At 42.8% G+C, this 26,346-nt stretch overlaps 2 protein-coding genes across 23 annotated transcripts in view; one reads left to right on the top strand and one right to left on the bottom strand.

Annotated features, from left to right (window-relative positions):
- amot (angiomotin) overlaps nt 1–12,101 on the top strand; it is a 49,678-nt gene extending 37,577 nt beyond the window's left edge. For all 7 annotated transcript variants that reach the window (XM_085175823.1, XM_085175827.1, XM_085175826.1 and 4 more), the window contains one exon: nt 2,971–12,101. In XM_085175823.1, the coding sequence (XP_085031949.1) occupies nt 2,971–3,104 (134 nt within the window). In that variant the 3' untranslated portion in view covers nt 3,105–12,101. The remainder of the gene's footprint in view (nt 1–2,970) is intronic.
- Nucleotides 12,102–22,126: 10,025 nt separating this feature from the next.
- LOC146509471 (disks large homolog 2-like) overlaps nt 22,127–26,346 on the bottom strand; it is a 150,773-nt gene continuing 146,553 nt past the window's right edge. For all 16 annotated transcript variants that reach the window (XM_085175835.1, XM_085175831.1, XM_085175829.1 and 13 more), the window contains 2 exons: nt 24,899–24,990; nt 22,127–22,450 (listed from right to left, as the gene is read on the bottom strand). In XM_085175835.1, the coding sequence (XP_085031961.1) occupies nt 22,344–22,450; nt 24,899–24,990 (199 nt within the window). In that variant the 3' untranslated portion in view covers nt 22,127–22,343. The remainder of the gene's footprint in view (nt 22,451–24,898; nt 24,991–26,346) is intronic.

The raw sequence follows: 26,346 nt of genomic DNA, 5'->3' as shown, positions 1-26,346 counted from the left end.
GTACTCTGTGTTCCTTTAATCTTTTTTACGTAGTGCACTATACAACTGACAAAAATCATAATCTCAGACGGGCTGAGGAGCAAATATTGCTTGTTCTTCTACAGCACAGTGACGCAGAGTTAGCAGCATCACCTCAAGACAAGGGTGACCTGGATTTATATCCACCAGTCGATGGGGCCGTTCTGTGTGGAGCTTGCATGTTCTCTGTGAGGCTTCATGGGTTCTCTTCAGGTTTCTCCTGCAGGCCAAAGACATGCATGTTATATATAGTGTGTAGTTTGGCCCTGCGATAAACTGACAGTCTGTCCAGGACATAGCCCGCATTTCATCCCATAATGTCTGGGATAGGCTGCAGGACTCGAACAACCCCGTTTCCAAAAAGGATAGATGCTTTATTTATCTATCAAAAACTTTACACAGTTCTCACTGTGTAAACATATGAGCTTTATTCATTTCAGCCCAATAGGGCTGCCACGATTAGTCGACTAGTCACGATTACGTCGACTATCAAAATCGTTGACGGCTGATTTAATAGTCGACGCGTCGTTTGAAGCTTTGTAAGATCACAAAAGACGCAGGAATTGACCCTGTGCACGAGAAAATGCTAACTTCCTGGTTTGAGACCGGATGTGGGGTTGTACATTTCCGGTAGCTTTACTTTGCGGTCAATCGCTACTGCGAAGATATTCTCCAAAATTATGTCCAAAACTCGAAAACGGAAAGATTGCGTTAAGTTACAAAGAGGAGAAGGTGGGAACACTCACCACTGTTGTGTCATAAAAATCTAATGATCAATTTTGACGTTTAAAGAGTTTAGATCGATCAGTTGTTTACATCACTCAACACAAGCAGAACTACAGCAGAAGACACATTGTCCACATTCAGAAGCACATCTCTGTATAGTGACTGGTCTCATTATTTAAACAGGCAAATGTTCAGCATTCAAACTACAGGTGAACAATAGTCAAACCAGATGTTTCCTGTTATGTCGATATCAGCTAGTCAAGTACACACCTACACAGCATGTTAACACACCGTGAAAAAAGCCACACAAAAAATAAACAATTGCTGGTAACGGTTTCTACACATTAGTATTTACGAAGGGTATGTTGTGACTTACCTTCAAAATTACAGCGGTCCCTCGCTATAACGCGGTTCACCTTTCACCTCGCTGTTTCTTTAGTGCAAGTTTGCAGGCTTATTTTTTTTACGTCACATTGTGTCCTGCGTCCTGATCCCTGCAGACGATCTCCTCCGTGACGTCTCTCCTGTACAGAATCGCTGCATCGATGCTAGCAGTGTGACTCTGAAGTGCAGTGCTGTATGTCCACGATGTCCACCAAACGTTTTGCACCGTCAAAAAATAAAATTGGCTACTTGATTTCACCTATCGCTGGTTATTTTTAGAACATAACACCCGCGATAAACGAGGGACAGCTGAGAAATATAACATTTGAATCCATTTTCTCTTTTGCCCTGAGGCGCGGGGGGAAAATATCGACAAGTCGACGAACATCATTTACAGATATATTGGGTAAATGCCCGAGACATCTACAGAAATGTAAATCGCCGCTTGATTCATTCATTTGCTCAACTTGTTTTGGACCGTAAACAAGACGCGAATAGGACACCGGAAACAAAGCTCCCCACAGGAGATTCCGCACCGGAAGTAGCATATGCTAACGTGCACATAGTCAATAAGTAGTAGTATTTAAGAGTGTAATAACGGACTGAAACAGAAGATGGCAGCACTACATGTACAAGGATGTCAGCTGCCGTTAAACCCCGAAGAAGAAGAAGCTGTGTCCCAGAATTCATAGCGCAGCCCAGCTCAGTTTCCAACAATGGCGGCAGCTAGTTAGTTTTAATATTACTCTTATTATTCTTTCTGGGTCACAAAATAAACGTTTAACATATTTTCAGGCGAGAATGTAGCTGTGTAAACCTCAAATATCTGCTCAGTTTATCAAAACACCACATATTTTCAAAAGCGCTCCGACGTTTTCGGAGACGTCTGTTAGCCACTAGCTCGATAGCTAGCCGGGGGCTAGGCTAACTAGAGCCGTGAGAACACCGGACTCCCGGCAAATCGTTTTCAAACACACCGCCGTCTTTCGCTACTCAGGTTAAACATGATATATAAGTCACTTAGATAACTTAAAAATGTTATTGTTTGGCTTTTTTAGTATTTTATTTGTTCCTGAGTAAATCGGTTTGGCTGAGATTAAAGTTATAGTTTTTACACAGCTGAATAAACATCAAGCAGACAGCTGATTATCAGAAGTGTGAGATGCTGGAGAATTTACTCCGGTGTCCTGTTATATTTTAGATAGCAAGGAGTTTATTAAACTTCACCGAAACAATCTGCAAATTTTATTAAAATTTAATAAACTATCATCTTGTCTTTATTTTTAGTTAGCACAGACCTGAAACACTTAAAGCTGTAAGCTAATGATAGTTATATAAGAGCAGATGCTGCTGGTGCAATAAGCTGTACGTTTTACGTCCAATGGATGATGATCTGATTAGTCGACTATCAAAATAATCTTTGTGGCAGCCCTAGCTGACAAGCTTAGAATCATAAAGACTCGAGGCTGTAGCGCACAGTACTGAGCAAAGAGCGTAAATACTTCTGTTATATTTTGGGCTTTATTTTTAACTAATTCCAAGCAAGTGTTTTTTCCACTTTGGCATCATGTTGTATTGTGTGAACATGAAGCAAGTATCTGTTTTGGAGTATACAACAACCTGTTATGAGGTGCTTTATGAAGGTAAAGATCCCGGTAGTGGCTCACGGTTTAGAAATCCTTTAAACGTATGCAACACACACTCCTGTAACATTATCACAGTTAATGTAACACTTTGTTGTGATATTGTGTAACGTGATGTCAACATGTGAAGGCTCTGTAAGATTCGAGGTGTGCACAGCAGACATGTTCTCATCAGTCTTTCACTGTCACATTTGTGTAGATGCTCAGGCGTTTCACACCAGCACGCTGGAGCGCAGACTTCCCATCCAGGCCCACCCACAGCATCAGTCAGCTGCTCCAGCACAGTCGAGCCAACAAGAAGCAGACGCAGATATGGTGGAGATCCTCATCTGACCACCTCATCTCCTGAGAAACAGCTGTGTGGGAGCTCCGTCAGCGCAGACGACCTGCAGCTCTCGTTTTCATACCTTCGTGTTTACAGGCGTGTTCATTCAGACACTTTTACATCAGCTCCAGTGAATCAGTGTTCATCGATATCTTTAAAGGAAATCAGCCCGTCGCAGCACCCCGAGCGCTGTTTCTTGAATGTGAGTTTAAATTAAGTGGTGACTGGAATTTAAGAATGTCAGTGATCATGTGATTTCTTCTGTCCGTGCCACTCGTGCTCCTGTGTTCACAGTGATGGCGTTGCATGGAAGTTAAATAGCTTTATGGACTAATAAGCATGAATCCTTCATGTTGTGTCCATGCACGAGACGTGTTGTTCCTGACTGTACATAACTGTTTATAGCTGCACCTCTAAGGTAAATGTTTCACTTGTCTCGCTGCCCTGGGGGTTCAGTGTTACTGTTAATAGGTCCATACGTCACTGTGCACGGCACCAGTAGTATTTCAGCACATTGCCAAGCTTAACCTTTTCCCTCTTGCAGCCAGTAATGCACCATATATAACATTAATGTGTGTAATAGTTTTCTTCTTTAAACGACCTGATGTTAAAGTACGACATGAGCAGGTCAGTAAACACCCTCCACTCTGAAACTGGCCCACCTGGTACCCCTGTGCTTCCTCCAAACAGGCGAACCCTGGATTGCGTCCGTGCACATCACTGCGTCGAGTCAGGGTTTCACACGTCTGCCTTTGACCTCAGCAGTAAGGGTGGGACAGCTTAGTTAAGCTTTCACGACCTCTGTGGAGGAATTTCCCTCACCATGTTACGGTCTGTGTCGTAAGAACGTGCAGCTTTCTTTTAGTACGTTGCATATCATTTCAAAACAGTGACACAAGCGTTTAGTTCTTCAGGATCTTTACATTTCTGACACTTTATTACCAGATTTCTCCAAATGACTCACTAAGGGTCAGAGCATCGATGCTCCTCTGCAAGCAGCCAGTGCCTCCATCAGATGTTGGATGAAAGCACTGAATAGATGTGTGTTACTGCATAATATCAGTGCACTGAATGTCTATGTGTCACTTTGGTAAGTTGTCAGGCTGGTTTTTGCACACGAGTTTGTTGCTCTGTCATAATCCTGAACAAAAGTAACTGATCGACCTGTAAAACAAAAAGCTTTGTATACATGACATAAAACGTTAACCTTCAGCAGGCAGCACGTGCTCATAAACTTTCCTCACATAAAGAATCTGATTCAGATAATTATGTTCAGCAAAAATAATATTTTAAGACAAAAGTTTCCAACTATTTATCTTCTGTGAAGTTAGATATGAGTATATGGAGGAGTGCAGCTCGAGTGAATGCATAGACATATTGGTCCACATCTGTGTCCATGTTACTGTAGTGCTGCTGCAGCCTGATGTCACCAATGTAACTGAGCTGGTTCACACGGCTAATATGGAAAAGTAGTTTTATTATTCAAGCTGTCATTTAACAGTTTCCAATAAAACTACCAAAGAATGGGCAGCAAAATAACGTCATTTCAGTGGGACGGGATCATTTCACTACGAATAGTTAAAGAAAACCGACAATAACTTAACATCATCAGGTTAAATTAACACTTTTCCCACCACTGCAGAATATTTTAGGATATTTACTCTCCACTCGTACTTATTTCCTCTTGTTTGAGATTCCTGATTGTAATCTGTAATTTCCACGTCTGTCTGCACGTTGGGACCATCCTAAACTCGCTCACGACACAGTTTCTATTCTTCGTTTCTTGGTTTCACATTTGGTAAAGTTGCACTTCTTTGTTTCGCCCTGTCATGAGGGGAACTCGTGTATAAATCGAGCTGCTTTGCTTTCTGGTGTAGAACAATGAAAGATGTTAAACTGCGTTCAGTCTGGTGTGAACTCTAAATCTGTCAGGCGACTCATGAAGGTCTGTTACTGGTTCATGTTGTTCATCGGGTGTAAAGACGTTATGGAAATGATGCTTAAACACAACAGTGTTAGTGCAGACGTGTTTATTAGTTTCTACCATTAGTCTAGTATTATGCATGCATTATAAAGTATTGATGTTTCATGTGGGCTCAGTTGAAAGTTTGATGACAAAGGACCTGTGGGCCCTCAGGTGGGATCATGGAGAACGTCAGGATGTTATGAATGTCTCCTTTCAAGTCCTGGACGATGCCTAACAAGCATGTAGTTCTATTATTTTACCAAATTTCAGTGTTTTGTCCAGTTTAATTTCTGGTTTTACAATTATAGTCGCAGGACTCTCGAGGAATTTCAGAAAACACTGGAGAATACCAAAGGTTCTCATCAGAACACCAGTAGGAGAGTAAGGAAACCAACATTTTCCAACGATCCTTAAAAATCACTCGAATCGAAATCGTTTTTTAGAAATGAGCTGTGTGTGAGTGACGGCTCATTTATTGCAGAGATGCCCGTTAACGTTGCTCCTGCAGCAGTAAGAAGTGATGTGCGTCTCTCGTCCCACCTGAGGATGTCCTCGGTCCTGCCCCGCCTGCATTTCCAAAGCTTCACTGTGTTCATAGCTGCTTTTTGTTTAAACAAGTCAAATCCTTTGAAAGCATTTCCTCCTGCAGCATATTTAGTTAATAATCTAAGTTACATTAGTTCCTCTGCACTATAAATAAAGTACAATTTGTTAAGGATTGCAGTCTGTACCAGGCACATGCCCTAACATATTTATTAATTCATGATTATCTCTGCATGTAACACCTTCAAAGACTGAAGTGGCAGTCACATTTATTGCACATTGTGATTATAAATCTCCCATAATGTGACAAATGCCTGGCAAAGAACACATGTAACAAAATGTCTCGTATTGTAGCTTCTTTACGTTCTTTTTAGGCCGTTTTTTACGCTCCTTAATGTTGTTATTGCTGTACAATCAAAATATACAGAATATAACTTCCTCATATTGTATCCTGGTATGAAGTCACTGATTTATGTGCTTTTGGATTTGAAACTTGGTCCTTCTCCAAATGTTTTTTATTATCTTTTATGAAGTGAGTATTACTTTAACTGTTGTTCAATAAATTAATGCTGAGGCTTCAAGGTTGTTTCGGATGTTTTACATGGACACAGCTCGTCTGTGAAGGTTCTCCGTCATCCTGGTTGTGACGCACACCCGTTTTCACACCTTGTGATTAGGTAGAGGATCATCAGGAGGTCCATTGTCTGTCTTGGAGGGACACTCCCATAGGGCTTAAGGCTACGTCCACACTAGCCCGGATAATTTGAAAACGGCGTCTTCCTCTGAAAACGGCGTTTTCGTCTGGAAACACTCCGCGTCCAGCGTTTTCAGTCGTTTTCACAGAGGTGTGCGTCCACATTGAAACGGCCGAAAAACGCTGATGTTCCAGTCCTGTGCATGCTTGAAACGCAAGAAGATTCAGCCCGCCTCATTTCTGTCTGCCGCTTATTTACTTTCCAGCTCTTTGAAACGTCGGCAAAATGTTGAGGAAAAGCAGCGAGTTTTTAAATGGACTAACAATGAGGTGGAGTTGCTGCTGCGAGCAACACAAAAGTAGGGGAGACCGGGGATAGTTGTAACATTTTTGACATTTCTGTCTGTAAATTGGAGCTCTTTTAAGGTAGTGGATTCAAAATGTAATGCAAAGTATTTACATTTGTTGGCTATTAAATAGTGCAGCTATTTTCTCTGCAGCACAATTACCCATTGCATGGTATAGCCTCAAACACAAAGAGGGAAATGTTACAATTAACCCCATAGTCTGGGTTAGTTGTAACATATCCTGGGGTGAAATGTAACACAATGAAATAACTGACAAAACATTAACATGTAATCTTTGTTTATTCAACACATGAATGCACTTAGAGCCATTTATGTAGCTGTGTGTGTGTGTGTGTGTGTGTGTGTGTGTGTGTGTGTGTGTGTGTGTGACAGAATGCAGAAATCTAGCTTTTGAACATATTCCAACCCCCCAAAAAGACAAATTATGGAATTTTCTGCAACTGAATATTTCATTAATTTTGGTTGGTCTTCCTTGAGTTTGGCCTCATTGGCTCAGTGGGCATTATAACCTACAACTCTTGCACCAATTTTGAACATAACAATGTAGCTGAAAAAATGTAGTTGTTCACCAGCATCGCAATTCCATTACTTTTTATCATGGCTTACCTTGGTGTGGTTTGCAAAGTGCTTCAGAAAGATGAGGAAATCTGTTTTTTGCACCCATCCTGATTTATTTCCACTACCAGTACTTCCTACTGGTCCATCTCTGACACAGTGGTCTGCATAATGTATGTGTGGGAACACAAACAGTGGAGGAATTGTGTTGCCAATGGCATTAACCGCATATACAGAAGTGACCAGTGAACCTCTCTCTGCTGATGTCGTTGCCCCAACTTGTTTAATATAAGTTAAAGTAATAGTGTGGTAAGTTGTAACATCTGCATTATTGTTACAACTAACCCAGACTGTTGCTGTTACAACTGACCCAGACTCCTATAGCCATGAACTAGCTAACATTACAGCCAACGGCTAAAACATTAGCACTAAAGACCTACACAGAATATATCCCCATAGACATACAAATAACATAATTTAAGTTTGATGAGTTTAACTGCAAAGCAGATAATGCTATTAGAAATTGAAATAAAGTAGAAAAACTTACTTTTTGGCATACAAATGACTTTTTTTTTGTGTTAAATTGTCTGTGTTTGACAAAATGAGCTGATTTTTCACATGTGATAGCAGAACTGAGTTGGGCATGCACAGGATGAGTTACATCATTTGAAACTTAGCCCTGATTGGAGAAATTGGAAGTGTTACAACTGACCCACGTTACAACTATCCCCGGTCTCCCCTACAAAGTTGCGAAAGCGAGCAAGAGGTAAAGAATTTGAGGAAAAGCTGTCTGGAGCACGGACAGACTGATATTCATCTTTAACAGGGCTGTCAAACAAAACAACAGCTGTATAACGCCCTCCGCTATCTCAGTTTAATTGGTCACATGACTGCATCACATGACTAACGTGTCATCATTTTAGAAAGTGCGTTTTCGCTGTCCACACTGCGACGCGAAAGCACAGTTTTCAAACGTATGCGTTTTGAAAACGCTGCATTTTCCATCAGCGAAACCGCCGTCTCAGTGTGGACGGGAGGCCGAAACGGAGAGAACACGATGCGTTTTTCAAAACAAAAATGCGTTAGTGTGGACGTAGCCTAAATCTGGGACCCTCCACCATTTGACCCTAGAACTGAAGAAGCTTCTCGGAGGTGAAACGTCTTCAAGCAGCTTAAAGTTAAACTTAAAGTTCAGACACATTTCTTTCCAAGCTCCTTAGACATGGAAACACCTTCTATTCAGTGCACGTTAGTCACCATCAATACTGTGATCACATAAGATCAAATCAGTTATTGTTGCCTCACATTAACTCAGTTTCTCTCAGAAAAGGCTTTTTAATGCTTTTATACTTGAAAATTATTTATCTGGTTTGGCGTAATGTAGCACAAAAACAGTAAAACTTTTGACGTTTCATCCACTAATGGATCTGAATCTGATGTTAAAGTACAAAGTGAATGAATTTGTGTTGACATGTGAACAAAATATAACATTAATAACACACACATTAACTGGCGATGCATCTCAGGTGACGTTACAAAGCAAAGGTAGTTTCAACACTAGATCATTTCTACACCACTCTGTATTTAATTCATCCATCCATCCATCCATTCGCTTCCGTTTCTCCTTTTCAGGGTCGCGGGGGGCACTGGAGCCTATCCCAGCTGTCATAGGGCGAGAGGCGGGGTACACCCTGGACAGGTTGCCAGTCTGTCGCAGGGCCAACACACAGGGACAGACAACCATTCGCGCTCACATTCACTCGCACATTCACACCTAGTGGCAATTTGGATTATCCAATTAACCTATCCCCACAAGCTGCATGTCTTTGGACGGTGGGAGGAAGCCGGAGTACCCGGAGGGAACTCACGCAAACACGGGGAGAACATGCAAACTCCACACAGAAAGACCTGATGGTGGAATTGAACTCAGGACCTTCTTGCTGTGCGGCAACAGTGCTAACCACCGTGCATTTAATCATTAGTTATCATTTTCCACAGTGGGTCTTTTGTCCTGTTTCCTTCTCCCACGTGATGGCTGCCCCTCCCTGAGCTCCACCTTGACACACCTGAAATCTGTGTGAACATTTTGTGCATTAAAAACATTTTTCAGACTCACCTATGCTTGATGCAGCCAATCACAGCGATCTCGCAATTTTAATGGCCGAATGTGCAACGTTTTTTCCAACCAAGCTCAATTTTCCGGATATTTCTTATCCGAATAAGCAGATGTTAATAATTAGACCACTGCATTTGCATACTTATTCTATTGTGTATACAGTATTCGTTCTATTTTGTATAATATGTTATTCTGTTTATTCTATTGTTTTTCTTTTTCACTGCTCTTGTGGGAATGTTTTGGTCACGGCTGAAAGTATGTGTGGAACTAATAAAGGTTTATTTCATCTTAAATGGGAAACTACTATATTTTACCTTGGACACACAGCTAGACGCTGATGCAGGTCGATCAGCTCTCTGAAACGATTTCTTCAGATGTGGTCCCAACTCTGCTAACAACAGCTCAAACTACCCTGCTGACAAATATGGACACAAACTGCCGTGGTGCTGCTTCAGCTCCTGGATTAGACCATGAAATTCTCCCTACGGTTCCCTTCTCATAAGAAATGGATGAGCCCAGACTTGTTTGGAAACATCGTAGCTTCCTGTTGATGTTTTTTCTCCACAGTGCATTTTTACCCCTTTAGGACAAATTTTACCCCTAAAATCAATTCGTTGCCTCATAGTGACTCAAAGACCACAAACATACAAGGAAAAGGAGAAAACCTCAACAATCATATGACCTCTAATGAACAAGAACTTTGGTAACAGTGGGAAGGAAAAACTCTTTCAAATGGAAAACTAACCAGAACCAGGCTGAGGGAGGGGCAGCCATCTGCTGCTAATAGTTTGGGTGGAAGGAAGGAAGACGGGAAAAAGACTAATAACTAAATGCAGAGCAGCGTATAAACAGATAGTAAGAAAGATGAGTGAAGAAGAAGACCTGTGTTAATAGAGAGGTTTGAAACTTTTGAATGTACGTACAGATTTATCTCATGTAAGCAGGTAGCTTGTTCCAAAGAACAGGACGACTGTAACTGAAAGAATCTTCATCGTACTTGATCTGATTCTGGAAACAGTTCAAAAATCTGAACTGGGTTGGACACCATAAGAAAATCAGACATGTACTGGGAGGCCACATCGTTGAGAGCTTTGTGAACTAATAGAAGATTTTAATTAACCCTAGAACACTATCGCTAAAAATAGTAACACCATCACTAACGCCGGGTGATTTTTACCCAATATAATACACCCAACAAAAAGTACTTGTCATCAAAATATATAAAATATATGACAACTGTGCCATATCTAACAAAATGGAAAAAAAGTTTCATGGGGGGACCCTAAAAAATGCTCCAAAATTTCTGGAAAATTAGCAGTTGGAGAACAAAACAAATCCTAAACAAAAATATAATGATGCTGGAAACTTGGTCTTTGGTCCACCCATTCCTGGGATATTTGAGTCTTCCCTGGTGAAGGCACAGTCTCCTTGACACGCGAACAGCTGCGGGAGAGAGAAACAAAAAATGGCATTTTTTTGAGTGGGTAAAAATGACCAGTTGACTAAAATATTTTTTTTACCATATGAATTCCCTTGGAAATCACCACTTGTTGATATTTATTCATAACCACTGTACTAAATAAGGATAACATGCAAATTCCAGGACCACTCTTACTTACCTATTCCTTATATGCAGTCAGTACACACAGGGTAGTAATGGCGTGGACACACCGGTCGACGGCAGACATGGCACCTCTATCGCGTCTTCCTGTCCAAGCCTGTGGGGCAGTCAGCACACCTCACTAAGGGACCACTGCTTTCTGCTGCCACTGGTCCTGTCTCACCTTCAAGAGTGCCAGGGGTAGGGATGTCGAGCACGCTACAGATCAGGACTCTTGAGTTGACGTGACAGATTTGAAGAGGGGAGCCTCTGCTCTGCCCATGGTTTGATGAGTGCCAATGCCAAAGCCTGCATATAAGGCCTCCTCTGCATTTGGTTTTCACCTCTCTTCATTGCATTCTCATTGTGAATGATCCATGAGTTTATCACACCAGCATTGATCATGCCATAGAACACGCAAAGGGGCCATCTCTTGGTTTTTCTTCCACAACCATAGTGAGCGCACATCTGGTCAAAAGTATCGACACCTCCCTTTGTTTTGTTGTAAAATTCAATCACTTCGGGCTTACGAGTGGGTCCTATGCTTGGTTGTGTATGCATGGATGACAGGAGCAGTACAACCTTCTTTTTTGAAGCTTTGTCAGGGAGGAAGGACACCTAGGTTAGTTCTTTGGTAAAGAGAAATGCACTGGAGCCTGGCGCGTGATTTTCTTTAACTTTCATCACTTGTGGAATCTCCCTTTTGTTTGCTTTTATTGTTTCCACTAAGGTCATGCCACAGCTAGCTACATAACATAGCTTTTAGATTTAAAAAAAGAAAAGAAAAAGAAATCTAATCAGCTAACATTTGCCAAGTTAAACAAACCTTACCTATGTGTTACTCACTAGCTGGGATGCCAAAGACACTAAACCTGCAACAGGGTGACAGCTGTAGTTGAAGAGGGACAGTAAATATGGTGAGCCTGAATGTTGTCACCCTTGAAATGCGGCAAGATCGCCTGATTTTATACACTAACACTATCACCGGGTGAAATCCACCCAAAACCTACTTTACCCTCTATCACTATTGCTGGGTGAAATTCACCCGAACACATGCCTGTAGGAAAAAGCGGGATTTGGGGTAGGGAAACACCCACGCCTTCAAAGACGTCAAAGACAATGCTGAAGCTACCCAGGGACCCACCACACTCAGACAAATGCAACATATTGAAAATTATGTAAATACATTTGCTCAGGTGAAAATCACCCGGCGATAGTGTTCTAGGGTTAAATCTATACTGCACTGGTAGCTGATGCATTGTTTTCAAACTGGGCTGATGTGGTCAAAACTCCGCCACAGATTCTGGCTGCTGCATTCTGGACAAGCTGGAGGCATCAGACTGATGAACTGTCCTGCAAATGGACCAAAATCTAACCTTGATATGGAAGAATGGACCAATTTCTCAAAGTCAGTTTGAGATAAGAGTTTTCTAAATAAATGTTTTAATCACATCACTGCTTTCTGTTATCAAAACTGAGCTCACTGTCCATATCGATACCATGCTCCCAACTGGCTCATTGTGTTTCAGCAGCAGGTTAATAATTATGAACAGATTTTCTGCCTCTGACTTTTTGGACCAACATGTGTTTGTCTTGTCTCCCGACATCCAGAATTTTATGCCATGAATGCAGTTTATTAGTTTGTGAACAGATTTTACATCGTCAGAAGAACATAATAAGTGCAGCAGTGTATTATCTGCATAACAATGGTTGGACATATTATGATTCTTTATCACAGTACAAGTGGGAGCATGTAGAGGTTAAATGGTAATGGATTGAGGATCGACCCTTGAGGAACCCCTGACTGAATTTTTGTTTGTCCAGATCTAAAAACTGCTAATTGGATGAGAGCCAGTCAAGAACCTGACTGTTAAACTGACCGAGTCATGAAGCCTTTGTATTAGACAGTGTTGAAAGGAGGAGTGAGATCGTTGAAACCAAGCACACCATTGTTTTTCTTGTGACATTACCAATAAGTTTGATGTGTCACATGGCCCTCTTCCTATTGAAAAAACAAAAGTTGTATCCAAGATGGCCGACTTCTAAATGGCCACCATGGTCACCACCCATCTCGAGGAGTTTGCCCCCTCACATATACTAATATGCCACAAACAGGACTTTAATATCACCAACCATTCCCATGTTATTATGGTGTACCCATATAAATGGCCCACCCTGTAGATAATGGCTTTCACTGTGGTTTGTTGGAGTCCCACAGCTGTAGAAATGGCCTTATAACTTTTTCCAGACTGAGAAATTACTTTGTTTCTTTGTTCCTGAAGTTCCTTGGATTGCGGCAGATTGCATGGCTTTTTAGGATCTTTTGGTCTACACCACTTTGTCAGGTTGGTCCTATTTAAGTGATTTCTTGAAGAACAGTTGTGGCAGTAATAACGCCTGAGTGTGGCTAGAGAAATTGAACTCAGCTTTCCAAAGATGTGATACACCGCAGTTAATTTATCTTATAACAGGGGAGGGCAATCAGGTTTTCACACAGGGCCATCCATGTACATGTGCATTTACTTCCCCCCTTAATCATAAACATCTTTATTTAGAAACTGCATTTTGTGTTTACTTGTGTTCTCTATGTCACACTTTCACCAGGGTCCTAACAGTACTTATTACAGACAACATTTTAAATGTCATGTCTATCTGAATAGAAAAGAATTAAAACATATGAGATAATGAGGTTTCACCGAGGATTGGACGGTATAAACCTGAACTGCTTAATAAGTGTTGCATCATGCAAATAAAGTATGATAATGATTAAAAATGGTTTAAACCCATAAAAATAAAAAATATGAACCACTATTAAAAGGTCCCGTGGAAACCTGCTGGAAACAATCTCTTAAGAAAGAAAATCCAAAATGTGACCCATTTTTTCCTATGAGAATTAACTTGACCTCCTCTCTGGTTGGGCCTAATCATCTCTATGCTTATAAACAATAAAGATAATGTTTTCATGGATGCACCCAACAACAGGACTGGTAGTGTATTTCTTCATAATGAAGTCCCTGTGTAACTCTGATGAATTTTAACTCGTGTTAAGATTTAACACGACTACTGAGCTGGTGGTCAATAATTAATAAATACACACAGGTTGATTATGTTTATGCAGATATCATGTATTAAAACAAAAAGAATAAACAAATATCCACTCTCGCTGCAGCAGTTGAATCCAAAACCGATTTAAAGTACACAAACTGCAATGTTGCCTTTCAGTAGTGCAATCCCCTCAGTTCTGACTACTTTCCCTCTCTTCCTTACCATCTTCTCCAGTTTGACACTCCAATGTCGTTGCTATAGATCCTGGTAGTGTGGATCAGTATATTGATGTCTCGATCACTCGTGGCAGCTGTTGAGTTCAAATTTATTTTAGAAGGATCTGTCGTTATCTGTCGTTTAAAAAGATTTCATTTGCTTTGGCAGTTGAAATTAAAAGTTACAGCGCTGGACCTTTGCGTGATGCAATAGTCTGCCTCACAGAAAAGATAACCCTGAAACATGCTGTACATACGGTGACCCTGAGAGGCCAAACGGACTGCAACTTAAGAAAACACCAGCAATAGGAAAAATGCTGCAAAAGCACACACAACACAACGCAAACAGGAAAAACAACAACGGAAATAGGAAAAAACAGCACAAGGGAAGTGTTTCTGGGGAGACAATAACACGACGGACCAGTTGTGGGAACCAAAATATGCTAAGAATTGTGCTGGGAGACACTTAGAAGAAGTGGAGGATCTATCGGTTTTGTGAGGAAAGAAAAGATGCGAGGTAAGTGTGTTAGCCTAACTATTAGCCTAAAAATCTGTCATCAGTGTTATATGAATCATGATAAAACATGCCTACCATGTTTTGGGTTCCTGCAACTGGTCCGTCAGGTTATTGTCTCCCCAGAAACACTTCCCTTGTGCTTTTGGAGATCTTTTTTTTCCTATTTCCGTTGTCGTTTTTCCTATTTACGTTATGTTTTGTGTGCTTTTGCAGCGTTTTTCTTATTGCTGATGTTTTCTTAAGCTGCAGTCTGTTTGGCCTCTCAGTGCTCATATATATATATATATATATATATATATATATATATATATATATATATATATATATATATATATATATATAACACCCAGCACGCCCCTGCAGGCAGTTTATCCTTCAAGCTCGGGTCCTCTACCAGAGGCCTGGGAGCTTGAGGGTCCTGCAGTATCTTAGCTGTTCCCAGGACTGCGCTCTTCTGGACAGAGATCTCCGATGTTATTCCCGGGATCTGCTGGAGCCACTCGCCTAGCTTGGGAGTCACCGCACCTAGTGCTCCGATTACCACGGGGACCACCGTCACCTTCACCCTCCACATCCTCTCGAGCTCTTCTCTGAGCCCTTGGTATTTCTCCAGCTTCTCGTGTTCCTTCTTCCTGATATTGCTGTCATTCGGAACCGCTACATCGATCACTACATCTTCTTCTGTTTGTCTACCACCACTATGTCCGGTTGGTTAGCCACCACCATTTTGTCCGTCTGTATCTGGAAGTCCCACAGGATCTTAGCTCGGTCATTCTCCACCACCCTTGGGGGCGTCTCCCATTTTGACCTCGGGACTTCCAGGGGGGGTTGCAGTGACGTGCCCATGAGCTCCGCCGGCAGCCAGCTGCGCCAGAGTGACCGAGCCCCAGGCTGACAGGCCGAGGGCACTCCACCCCCGAAGTGGCCCGAGCGAGCCCCAGGCTCCAGGCCCCGACAAGCAGCCACCAGGAGTGAGCCAGTGTGTACCTCGGCGCCCATCCCCGGACACAAAGAACCACCAACGTACCGATTTCTGAGGCCGTCTGCCACCGGCAGGGGAAGTGGTGGGGGAGATAGGCCTCCATACCTTGGAGGGCCTGAGATGTCCCCAGAGAGGTGGCGTCTGACACCCAATCTGACATATGGACACAGACATACAGGCACACACAGATACAAACATCCATTCCCACCCTCATGCTCTCATATGCAATTACTCCACACTCACCCAACGTGGAGACAGACATAGAGAGACACTGTACACACAATCACACTCCCCAAGCGTACTCTAAGCCCCAGGTCTAGGTACCCTTGCCCCTGGAGGGGGAAACTGCATCCAGACCCAGGTGGTGTTACCCTTTTCCCTGTGGTGGGGAGAAGCAGACCGCCCCGACTCCGCAGCAGCAGGGAGGCCCCACATTCCAGACCCCAATCGGACGGCCAACTCCTCCTCCTGGCACCCCGCTCCAGCAGGCTGCAGAGAATGGGGGTGTGAGAAGACTCCAAACCTCCCTCCGCCCGCTCATATGTAGTGTTGATGCATGTGTGTTGTAAGGTGCATTTAAAACCCAGGAGGGCATGGAGCTACCTGCCAGAGAGCAGCAGGTAAACACATAGCCCCTCCTGATAGCCCTCAGTGTTTACGTGTATTTAAAATTGAGAGGTGGGCAACGACACCAGGGGTGAGGTGTCACCCTGATGGTGTTTTGGAGTCCGTGTAGCGTGCCCACCCCCAAGATCCTATATGTATGTGTTATGAGAGTGTGAGTAATGTGAATGTCTAAGTTGTGAGATAAAATTGAGGCACAAGAAGCCAGAAGGGGACGGGGGGGGGGGGGGGGATGCCTCCCCTGCACCCTGGTGACACACCTTTACCCCAAGGCCCTGCATGTGTGGGTGATTGTGGTGGAGCGGGAAGAGGGAAGCAGCTGGAGATGGGGAGGGAAGGAAGGGAGGGGCAAGTGGGGCCAGTAGTGCCTACTGGGGCCCGCTCCCCCGCTGACCCCAGTAGGCACCCCCATACTCCACAACCCGCCAGGGAAAGGGGGCCCAGGCCCATCCGGACCGGGGCCCAGAACAGCAGCGTCTGCAATGTTGCCTTCTGGTAGCTCGATCCCCTCAGTTCTGACTACCTTCCCTCTCTTTGTTACCATCCGACTACACTTCTCCAGCCCGAACGACATTCCAATGTCATTGCTGTATAGCCTGGTAGTGTGGATCAGTGAATCGATGTCTCGTTCACTCTTGGCATACAGCTTGATGTCATCCATGTACAGGAGGTGGCTGACAACTGCTCCGTTCCGTAGTCGGTATCCGTAGCCAGTCTTGTTAATGATCTCACTGAGGGGGTTCAGGCCTATGCAGAACAGCAGTGGGGACAGAGCATCTCCTAGGTAGATCCCAGACTTGATGGTGACTTGTTCTATGGGCTTGAAGTTGGAAGTTAGTGTTGTACACCACATCCCCACTGAGTTCCTGATGAAGGCTCTCAGGGTCCTGTTGATCTTGTATAGTTCTGGGCATTCCAGTATCCAGCTGTGGGGCATTGAGTCATAGGCCTTCTTGTAATCAATCCAGGCAGTGCACAGATTGGTCAGTCTGGTCCTGCAGTCTCGGCTGACTGCTCGGTCTACCAGTAGCTGGTGTTTTGCACCTCGGGTATTCTTCCCCATCCCTTTTTGTGCCCCACTCGTGTATTGACCGATGTGCCTGTTCATCTTAGCTGCTATGATGCCTGACAGGAGTTTCCACGTGGTGCTGAGGCAGGTTATTGGTTGGAGTTTGAGGGGACCGGTCACTTCTTGGGGTCCTTGATGATCAGGACTGTCCGGCCTTCGGTTAGCCATTCTGGGTGTCTCTCCTCAACTAGCAGCTGGTTCATTTGTGCTGCCAGGCGCTAGTGGAGTGCAGTCAGGTTTTCAGCCAGTAGGCGTGAACCATGTCGGGGCCTGGTGCTGTCATACTCTTCATATTGGAGACTCTTTCTTGGATGTCTGCCACTGTGATGGTTACTGGACCCTGTTCAGGGAGGTCGCTATGGTCTGCCCTCAGATCCACTAGCCACTGAGCATTGCTGTTATGGGTTGCGTCCTTCTCCCATATGCTCTTCCAGTATTGCTCCGTCTCCAGCTTTGGTGGTGCTGTTCTCATATTGTTCCCCTGCCACTAAGAGTACACCTTGGCTGGTTCTGTGGAGAACAGCTGGTTTATTCTCCTGCCTTCGATCTCTCTGGTGTACCTCCTCAAGCGGCTGGCCAAGGCTTGGTTTCCAGTTTCCAAGGCCTCAGGTATGGACAGGTTCCTGTACTTCTTAGGCACCTTCTTCATTGCCCCTACATACATACATATATATATCTATATATATCGCAATTCAATTCAATTTCAATTCAATTTTATTTATATAGCGCCAAATCACAACAAAAGTCGCCTCAAGGCGCTTCATAGATACAGAGAAAAACCCAACAATCATATGACTCCCTATGAGCAAGCACTTTGGCGACAGTGGGAAGGAAAAACTCCCTTTTAACAGGAAGAAACCTCCGGCAGAACCAGGCTCAGGGAGGGGCGGCCATCTGCTGCGACCGGTTGGGGTGAGAGAAGGAAGACAGGATAAAAGACATGCTGTGGAAGAGAGACAGAGGTTAATAACAGATATGATTCAACACAGAGAGGTCTGTTAATACATAGAGAGCGAGAAAGGTGACTGGAAAGGAAAAACTCAATGCATCATGGGAATCCCCCGGCAGCCTATATCTATTGCAGCATAACTAAGGGAGGATTCAGGGTCACCTGGTCCAGCCCTAACTATATGCTTTAGCAAAAAGGAAAGTTTTAAGCCTAATCTTGAAAGTAGAGATAGTGTCTGTCTCCTGAATCCAAACTGGAAGCTGGTTCCACAGAAGAGGGGCCTGAAAACTGAAGGCTCTCCCTCCCATTCTACTTTTAAATACTCTAGGAACAGCAAGTAGGCCTGCAGAGCGGGAGCGAAGTGCTCTAATAGGGTGATATGGTACTACAAGGTCATTAAGATAAGATGGGGCCTGATTATTTAAGACCTTGTATGTGAGGAGCAGGATTTTGAATTCAATTCTGGATTTAACAGGAAGCCAATGAAGGGAAGCCAAAACAGGAAAAATATGCTCTCTCTTTCTAGTCCCTGTCAGTACTCTTGCTGCAGCATTTTGGATTAGCTGAAGGCTTTTCAGTGAGTTTTTTGGACATCCTGATAATAATGAATTGCAGTAGTCCAGCCTGGAAGTAATAAATGCATGAACTAGTTTTTCAGCGTCACTCTGAGACAGGATATTTCTAATTTTAGAGATGTTGCGCAAATGAAAGAACGCAGTCTTACATATTTGTTTAATATGTGCGTTGAAGGACATATCCTGGTCAAAAATGACTCCAAGGTTCCTCACAGTGTTACTGGAGGCCAAGGTAATGCCATCCAGAGTAAGAATCTGGTTAGATACCATATTTCTAAGCTTTTCAGCGCCGAGTACAATAACCTCAGTTTTATCTGAGTTAAGAAGCAGAAAGTTAGTGGCCATCCAAGTCTTTATGTCTTTAAGACATTCCTGCAGTTTAACTAATTGGTGTGTGTTATCTGGCTTCATGGACAGATAGAGCTGGGTGTCATCTGCATAGCAGTGAAAATGTATGCTATGTCTTCTAATGATGCTGCCTAAGGGAAGCATGTATAATGTAAACAGAATTGGTCCTAGCACTGAACCCTGTGGAACTCCATAATTAACCTCAGTGTGTGAAGAGGACTCTCCATTTACATGCACAAATTGGAGTCTATTAGATAGATATGATACAAACCACTGCAGTGCAGTACCTGTAATACCTACAGCATGTTCTAATCGCTCTAATAGGATATTATGGTCAACAGTATCGAATGCTGCACTAAGGTCAAGAAGGACAAACACAGAGATGAGTCCACTGTCAGAGGCCATAAGAAGATCATTTGTAACCTTCACTAAAGCTGTTTCTGTGCTGTGATGAACTCTGAAACCTGACTGAAACTCTTCAAATAAACCATTCCTCTGCAGATGATCTGTTAGCTGTTTGACAACTACTCTTTCAAGGATTTTTGATATGAAAGGAAGGTTGGAGATTGGCCTATAATTAGCTAAGACTGCTGGGTCTAGAGATGCTTTTTGAGTAAAGGTTTAACTGCAGCCACCTTGAAGGCCTGTGGTACATAGCCGATTATTAGAGATAGGTTGATCATATATAAGATCGAAGAATTAATCAATGGCAGAACTTCTTTGAGCAGTTTTGTAGGAATGGGGTCTAAAAGACACGTTGATGGTTTGGAGGAAGTAATTATTGAAGTTAACTCAGAAAGATCGATTGGAGAAAAAGAGTCTAACTTAACATCAATGGTACTAAGAGTAGCTGTAGATAATATTACATCTGTGGGATGATTATTGGTAATTTTTTCTCTAATGATAAAAATTTTATTTGTGAAGAAGTTCATGAAGTCATCACTAGTTAACGTTAAAGGGATGGTTGGCTCAACAGAGCTCTGACTTTTTGTCAGCCTGGCTACAGTGCTGAAGAGAAACCTGGGGTTGTTCTTATTTTCTTCAATCAGTGATGAGTAGTAAGCTGTTCTGGCTTTGCGGAGGGCTTTCTTATAAAGCAACAAACTATTTCTCCAGGCTAAATGATGATCCTCTAAATTTGTGACACGCCATTTCCTCTCCAGATTACGAGTCATCTGCTTTAGGGTACGTGTTTGAGAATTATACCACGGGGTCAGGTACTTCTGATTAGAGACCTTAGTTTTCACTGGAGCTACAGTATCCAGAGTCGTACGTAGTGAGGAGGTGAAATTATTAACAAGATAATCAACCTCTGTTGGGGTAGCGTTCAGATAGCTGCTCTGCTCTGTGTTGGTACAGGGCATTGACGATGATAACAGTGGCTGGATTATATTCTTAAACTTAGTTACAGCGCTTTCAGAAAGACATCTACTTTGATAGTTAGTTAGATAGAAATTAGGTAGTGAGTACACAGAAAGTGTGTTTCGGATGAAGCACGTGAAGATTATACTATGAAAAAAGAATGTATTTAAAAGTTGTTAATTAAACTGCTAAGCAAATAAGCTACTCAGAAACACCACTGTGTTTGAGCAGGAACAGGAAGTGATACTATACCACAGAGCGAGCGAACACCAAGTGACAGCGCCACCGACAGGCAAGGCAGAAGTAACAGAAGTAACAGAAATCTCTTATATGAGACAGTGATATTTAACCTGAACAAACGTCAATAAAGATGCTGATCAGTTGTGTAAAGACAACATTTTCCTCTTTAACAACAGCTGACCTCATGCACAAAGCACATATCTTTGGAACAAGACAAGCCATCTACTTTGGTGTCCTCTTTTCATTGTTCATTGTTTTCTTCATTACATTATGTTCAGAATTTGATTCGTTAGATAGTTTTGTTTTTTCAACTACATACTTTTATACTTTTAAATTAAAACAGGTTATGGTCTTTTTCTTATACAACTACACTGTAGTGTCTTACTATTGATTACAAAAGATTTGTTCTTAGTAATCACAATTCCATACTTAAAAAAACCCATCACAGTGAGCGGGTGCCTTACCTATAATCCATTTTTGAAATCCCTTCCCAGGTACCTTAAGGCCCACTCACATCTTGCGTCAGTTGATCTCCAAAGGTCACATGATAGCGTGAGGCAAGGTGTCACAATGGTTTTACCAGACGCCTCGCTGATAATGACAACACCGTTTTTCACACCTCGGCTCATTTGATGAGACATATGATCAATAGCGACCCTCTTAAGGAACAACTCCCACCAGGTTTTAAATACCCGAGACTCCACTGTTTGGTTTAGGAGTGAAAAAGCTTCTTGGATGAGAAGTGAAAGTCCAGTTGCTTTTCTTTCCAAGCTCCATAGATCACATTACACAAATCTCTTACATTAAATATGTTCTATAAAGGACTTTTGAATCCCAGTTGAATTTACAGCAAATAAATCTCTGCTTTTGGAAGCGATTTTATTAGGAAAATAAAGTGTTAGCTTTCTGAAGTCTGAACAGCTGTCTTTCTCGATTCAGCATTGGCACAGCAGGATAAATGTTCCCCCCGACAACAAGAAACAACAAAATAGTTTTCTCACAAATGTTTAGTGTCATGTCAAAAGAGTGAAGGTAGAAATGATACTGTAAATAAACACAAAGCAAAGCAGTGTTCAGCAGTATTTACTAGTTGCAGTGTGCAGTGACAGTAAGGATGTCCAGTCACCGGGTTTCTCTCCATTGCTGACAAAGCAAAGATATCTGCACCGTACATGCCACCTTCCACTTTGTATTAATGCAGCTATATATCCCAAATCTATTTTGTTTTTATCCTTTTTGTTTAAATAAGAAAAAAGCAAATATACATTGTGAGCTAAAACTTTATAACATTTTTGTGGTTTACATTCAGGAACATTTAGGTTAAGTGAAAAACAAACAATAATCAAACACAAGATCAAATGAACAAATAAAAAAAGCCAACTTATTCACAATATGTATTTATAAACACTATTTGTTGCCAAACAGTTTTCATATTACTAGATCCTAAAAGTCCAGACTGCCTTCCAGCATAATGAGCTATTATACTTTCTCCTTTGAGGGGATCCAGATATAAGGTCCTGAATGTTCTTCTATGACCTGTTTGCAGTGGGTATAAATGTCCTCCAAGGTTTCTCCTTGAACCAGTGCTGCAAAGAAAAAAACATATGAATGAACCTTCACAGATACATCAAAGTTTGATGTTTTTATTCAGGAAGCCAGGATTTGAAGATTCCTGACATACGCTGGTAGGATCGGAAAAAACAACAACAATCCCAGATTTATATGAAGTTGACTCAAACTGGGGGATTTCAACTGCATTTCCTTTTCCCCAATTGCTGTTAGATTTGGTGAGTTATTTAGCGTCTCTGCTTCTACAATTAGCCTTTCTATGAGTCTTGTGGTCCATGTACTGGAGATGAAGAGCAAATGTAAACTGGTTGTTGGATGTTTCTGGCCCACTGCTGAGGAGACTCGTGTTTCCAAAGGACATTTTGCTTTGGCATTCACTCTCCTAACCTGTCCATCACAGAAGAAGAATATGTATATCAGCCTATCAGAGCACTTCGCTCTCGCTCTGCAGGCCTACTTGTTGTACCTAGAGTATTTAAAAGTAGAATGGGAGGCAGAGCCTTCAGTTTTCAGGCCCCTCTTCTGTGGAACCAGCTTCCAGTTTGGATTCAGGAGACAGACACTATCTCTACTTTCAAGATTAGGCTTCAAACTTTCCTTTTTGCTAAAGCATATAGTTAGGGCTGGACCAGGTGACCCTGAATCCTCCCTTAGTTATGCTGCAATAGACGTAGGCTGCCGGGGATTCCCATGATGCATTGAGTTTTTCCTTTCCAGTCACCTTTCTCACTCACTATGTGTTAACAGACCTCTCTGTATTGAATCATATCTGTTATTAATCTCTGTCTCTCTTCCACAGCATGTCTTTATCCTGTCTTCCTTCTCTCACCCCAACCAATCACAGCAGATGGCCCCGCCCCTCCCTGAGCCTGGTTCTGCTGGAGGTTTCTTCCTGTTAAAAGGGAGTTTTTCCTTCCCACTGTCGCCAAAGTGCTGCTCATAGGGGGTCATATGATTGTTGGGTTTTTCTCTGTATCTATGAAGCGCCTTGAGGCGACTTTTGTTGTGATTTGGCGCTATATAAATAAAATTGAATTGAATATGAGGGATGTGAAAGCACACTACAGTGAAAGGCTGCCTTGATCCTTAGACTGTGTGGATTCATGCCAACATCCCTCTGGGGGAGCATGATATGATGCTCATATGGCACATTTGTCAGTTATTGGCTTTGCTTGTGGAAACATGTAATTCCAGCAGTGCTGTCTGTAAACAGAAAGCATCAACAGTCCAGGTAAATATTACATAACCTTGTGATACAAAGACTTCAGACAGAGTGATTCATATATTTTAAACACTAGACTGGCATCAGTGTTTTATTTTTTACATGATTTAATTTCTTTATTTATGCATTTGTAGACTGGATGGAGTTGGATGGTGTTGGCTTCTTCAGCACAATATATCTAAGCAATGAATGTCCTGAATATCACAATAAAGCATTCACAGCATTACACTGCTTCAAACAATTACAGGAAACCTTTTAATCAGAATATTTAGCAGAGTGCGTTGTTGGTCTGTTTCAGCTACTTTGGTGTTAATTAGCCTCGTGTGCACCAAAGGCCCAACAATGACACGACTCTCAAACAGGAACGGTTTAATGTGGAGGTGACTGATGTTTTTTTCTGACCATTTTCTTTACTAGTTTGCGTTTGTGCAGGGTCACAGCATGAGCTGATACCTGGACCCTGCTGAGGCTACATACAAGCCTGTGGGGGCCATATAAAACACTACCCAGTGCCAGGTTGAGTTGCTGGAATGAGAGTTTGGTCTTCGGTAGGTTGATGATTTTCATTTCCATCTTTATTCAAGGAGGGGATGGAGAGTGTTTTCGAGTGTACAGCTCACACTCCTCAGCCTCCTCGGGAAGGTTGATGTCAGCGTGTTGGACGAGGAGACTCCATCCATTAGTTAAACCTCAGATTCAGTTCAATTTAATTTTTCATGTCAATCTAATTCAGTTTTATTTATCTACTGTCAAATCACAACAGTTGCTTTATATTGTAAGGTAAATACTCCAGAATAATCCAGAGAAAACCCAACACTCAGAGGGCCCACTGTGAGCGAGCATAAAGTAAGAGATGGCGTCCGTCTCCCAAACTGGGAGCTGCTTCCTCAGAAGAGAGGACTGAAGACTCCGAACACCTTTCAGCTGTACTGAGAGGTTTAGTTTCCTAATTTTGTGCGTCTGGTGACATCGTGAGCTCAGACCAGACCAACAGGATTAGTCTTTAAATGATTTGTAAAGTTTCTTTCTGTTTTTGATGTACATCTTTCAAAACTTCAGCAAAGGTAGAAAAGTTACACATGCTAAAATCTCTACAGCGTGCCGTTCTCCTTATAGAGGAGGAGAAGATTTTTCAGTTGTCTGACTTAACCAATACTGTCACTGATGCCTAAGCTTAGATTTAGACCCTGTTCAAACGATGTTTGAGCTGCAGTGATTCAGTATAAACGGTTTAACACTGTACCTGTAAAGAATTCACCAAACTCCTGCTCAAGCTTCAGCGCCCTGTCAAAGGTCTTCTGGGCTTGTTCCTCTGTCAGTCTCTTATTCATGGCCCTGTACACACACACACACACCCACACGCACGCACGCACGCACGCACGCACGCGCACGTACGCACGCACACACACCCGCACGCACGCACGCACACACACACGCACGCACGCACGCACGCACACACACACACGCACGCACGCACGCACGCACATCCGCACACGCACGCACGCACGCACACACACACACGCACACACACGCACACGCACGCATGCACGCACACCCGCACGCACGCACGCACACACCCGCACACACGCACGCACACACGCACGCACACACACACACACACGCACGAATAGAAATGTGCGCATCAAACAGGTTTTCAAATCAAACACACCGTCTCTTATTTCAGATTAAGATGCCTGGGCATTTCTGTTTATGTAACATTTCTGTTAATATTTTACTGCCCGGCCTTCCTGTGCTGAACTAAGCTGCCTGACTTCACTGTTTCCTGGACAGAAGACGTCTGTGCACGTGTCCATCAGCTGCTAGTATTGCATGTCTGAATAGTAGGGGTGCAACGATACTCGTATCGATATTGAACCGTTCGATACAGTGCTTTCGGTTCGGTACGCATATGTATCGAACAATACAACATTTTAATTTATTTTATCAACTTTCCTTCTGACGATGCTGTCTGTGTTGAGCGCTCAGTGGATCTGCGCTCGACAGTGCAGCCTAGGCAGAGTAGTCGAACGCAGATCCACTGAGCGCAGGGCAAGCTAGCGAGACAGAAGCTAAGCTCGTTGCAACATGGCAAATTGAACCTCCCCCACCCTCATTCAGATCTGGCGTTTGGAACTATTTTGGTCTTCGTGTGACGTATGACCCTGAAGGTAAGCGCGTCATGGACTAAAGTAAAACAGTATGTTGGATGTGCCACGACATGCTCAATTACATGGGTGGGAACTACTGCGTTAGCGCAGTTAGCTCATTAACGTGTTGACACCTCCAGCCCCACGCACGGGGCGATCCGCAGTAGCTCGTTAAGGAGATTTGCCGTGTTGTGGCGTTAACGTCATTTCAGATTAACGCTGACAGCACTAGTGGGAACACAACGAATATGACTGCACATTTACTCCGACATCATCCTAGTGCAAAGACAAGTGGAAGCAGACAAAAACAACAAGCAGCATGCTACAAACTTTAGCCGAGTCATTTAGACAGCCGTTAGCACATGATTCTCCTTATGGGGACCTGATATGTTTAATATGCTGCTGAGAATATAGCCCAGAAGAAGCGTATAGTATAGCTTTTATTTTGGAAAGAGACATTTCTCTGTAATAAACTCTCTTTTCCAAAGATGAGGGATTTCTCCATCAGATAGATTTATTATTTTATTACTTTGTTGTTTCAGCA

Source organism: Neolamprologus multifasciatus, chromosome 10 (assembly GCF_963576455.1).
Source record: "Neolamprologus multifasciatus chromosome 10, fNeoMul1.2, whole genome shotgun sequence".
NCBI classification, from domain to species: Eukaryota; Metazoa; Chordata; class Actinopteri; order Cichliformes; family Cichlidae; genus Neolamprologus; species Neolamprologus multifasciatus.
This window is presented reverse-complemented; position numbering and strand designations above follow the sequence as displayed.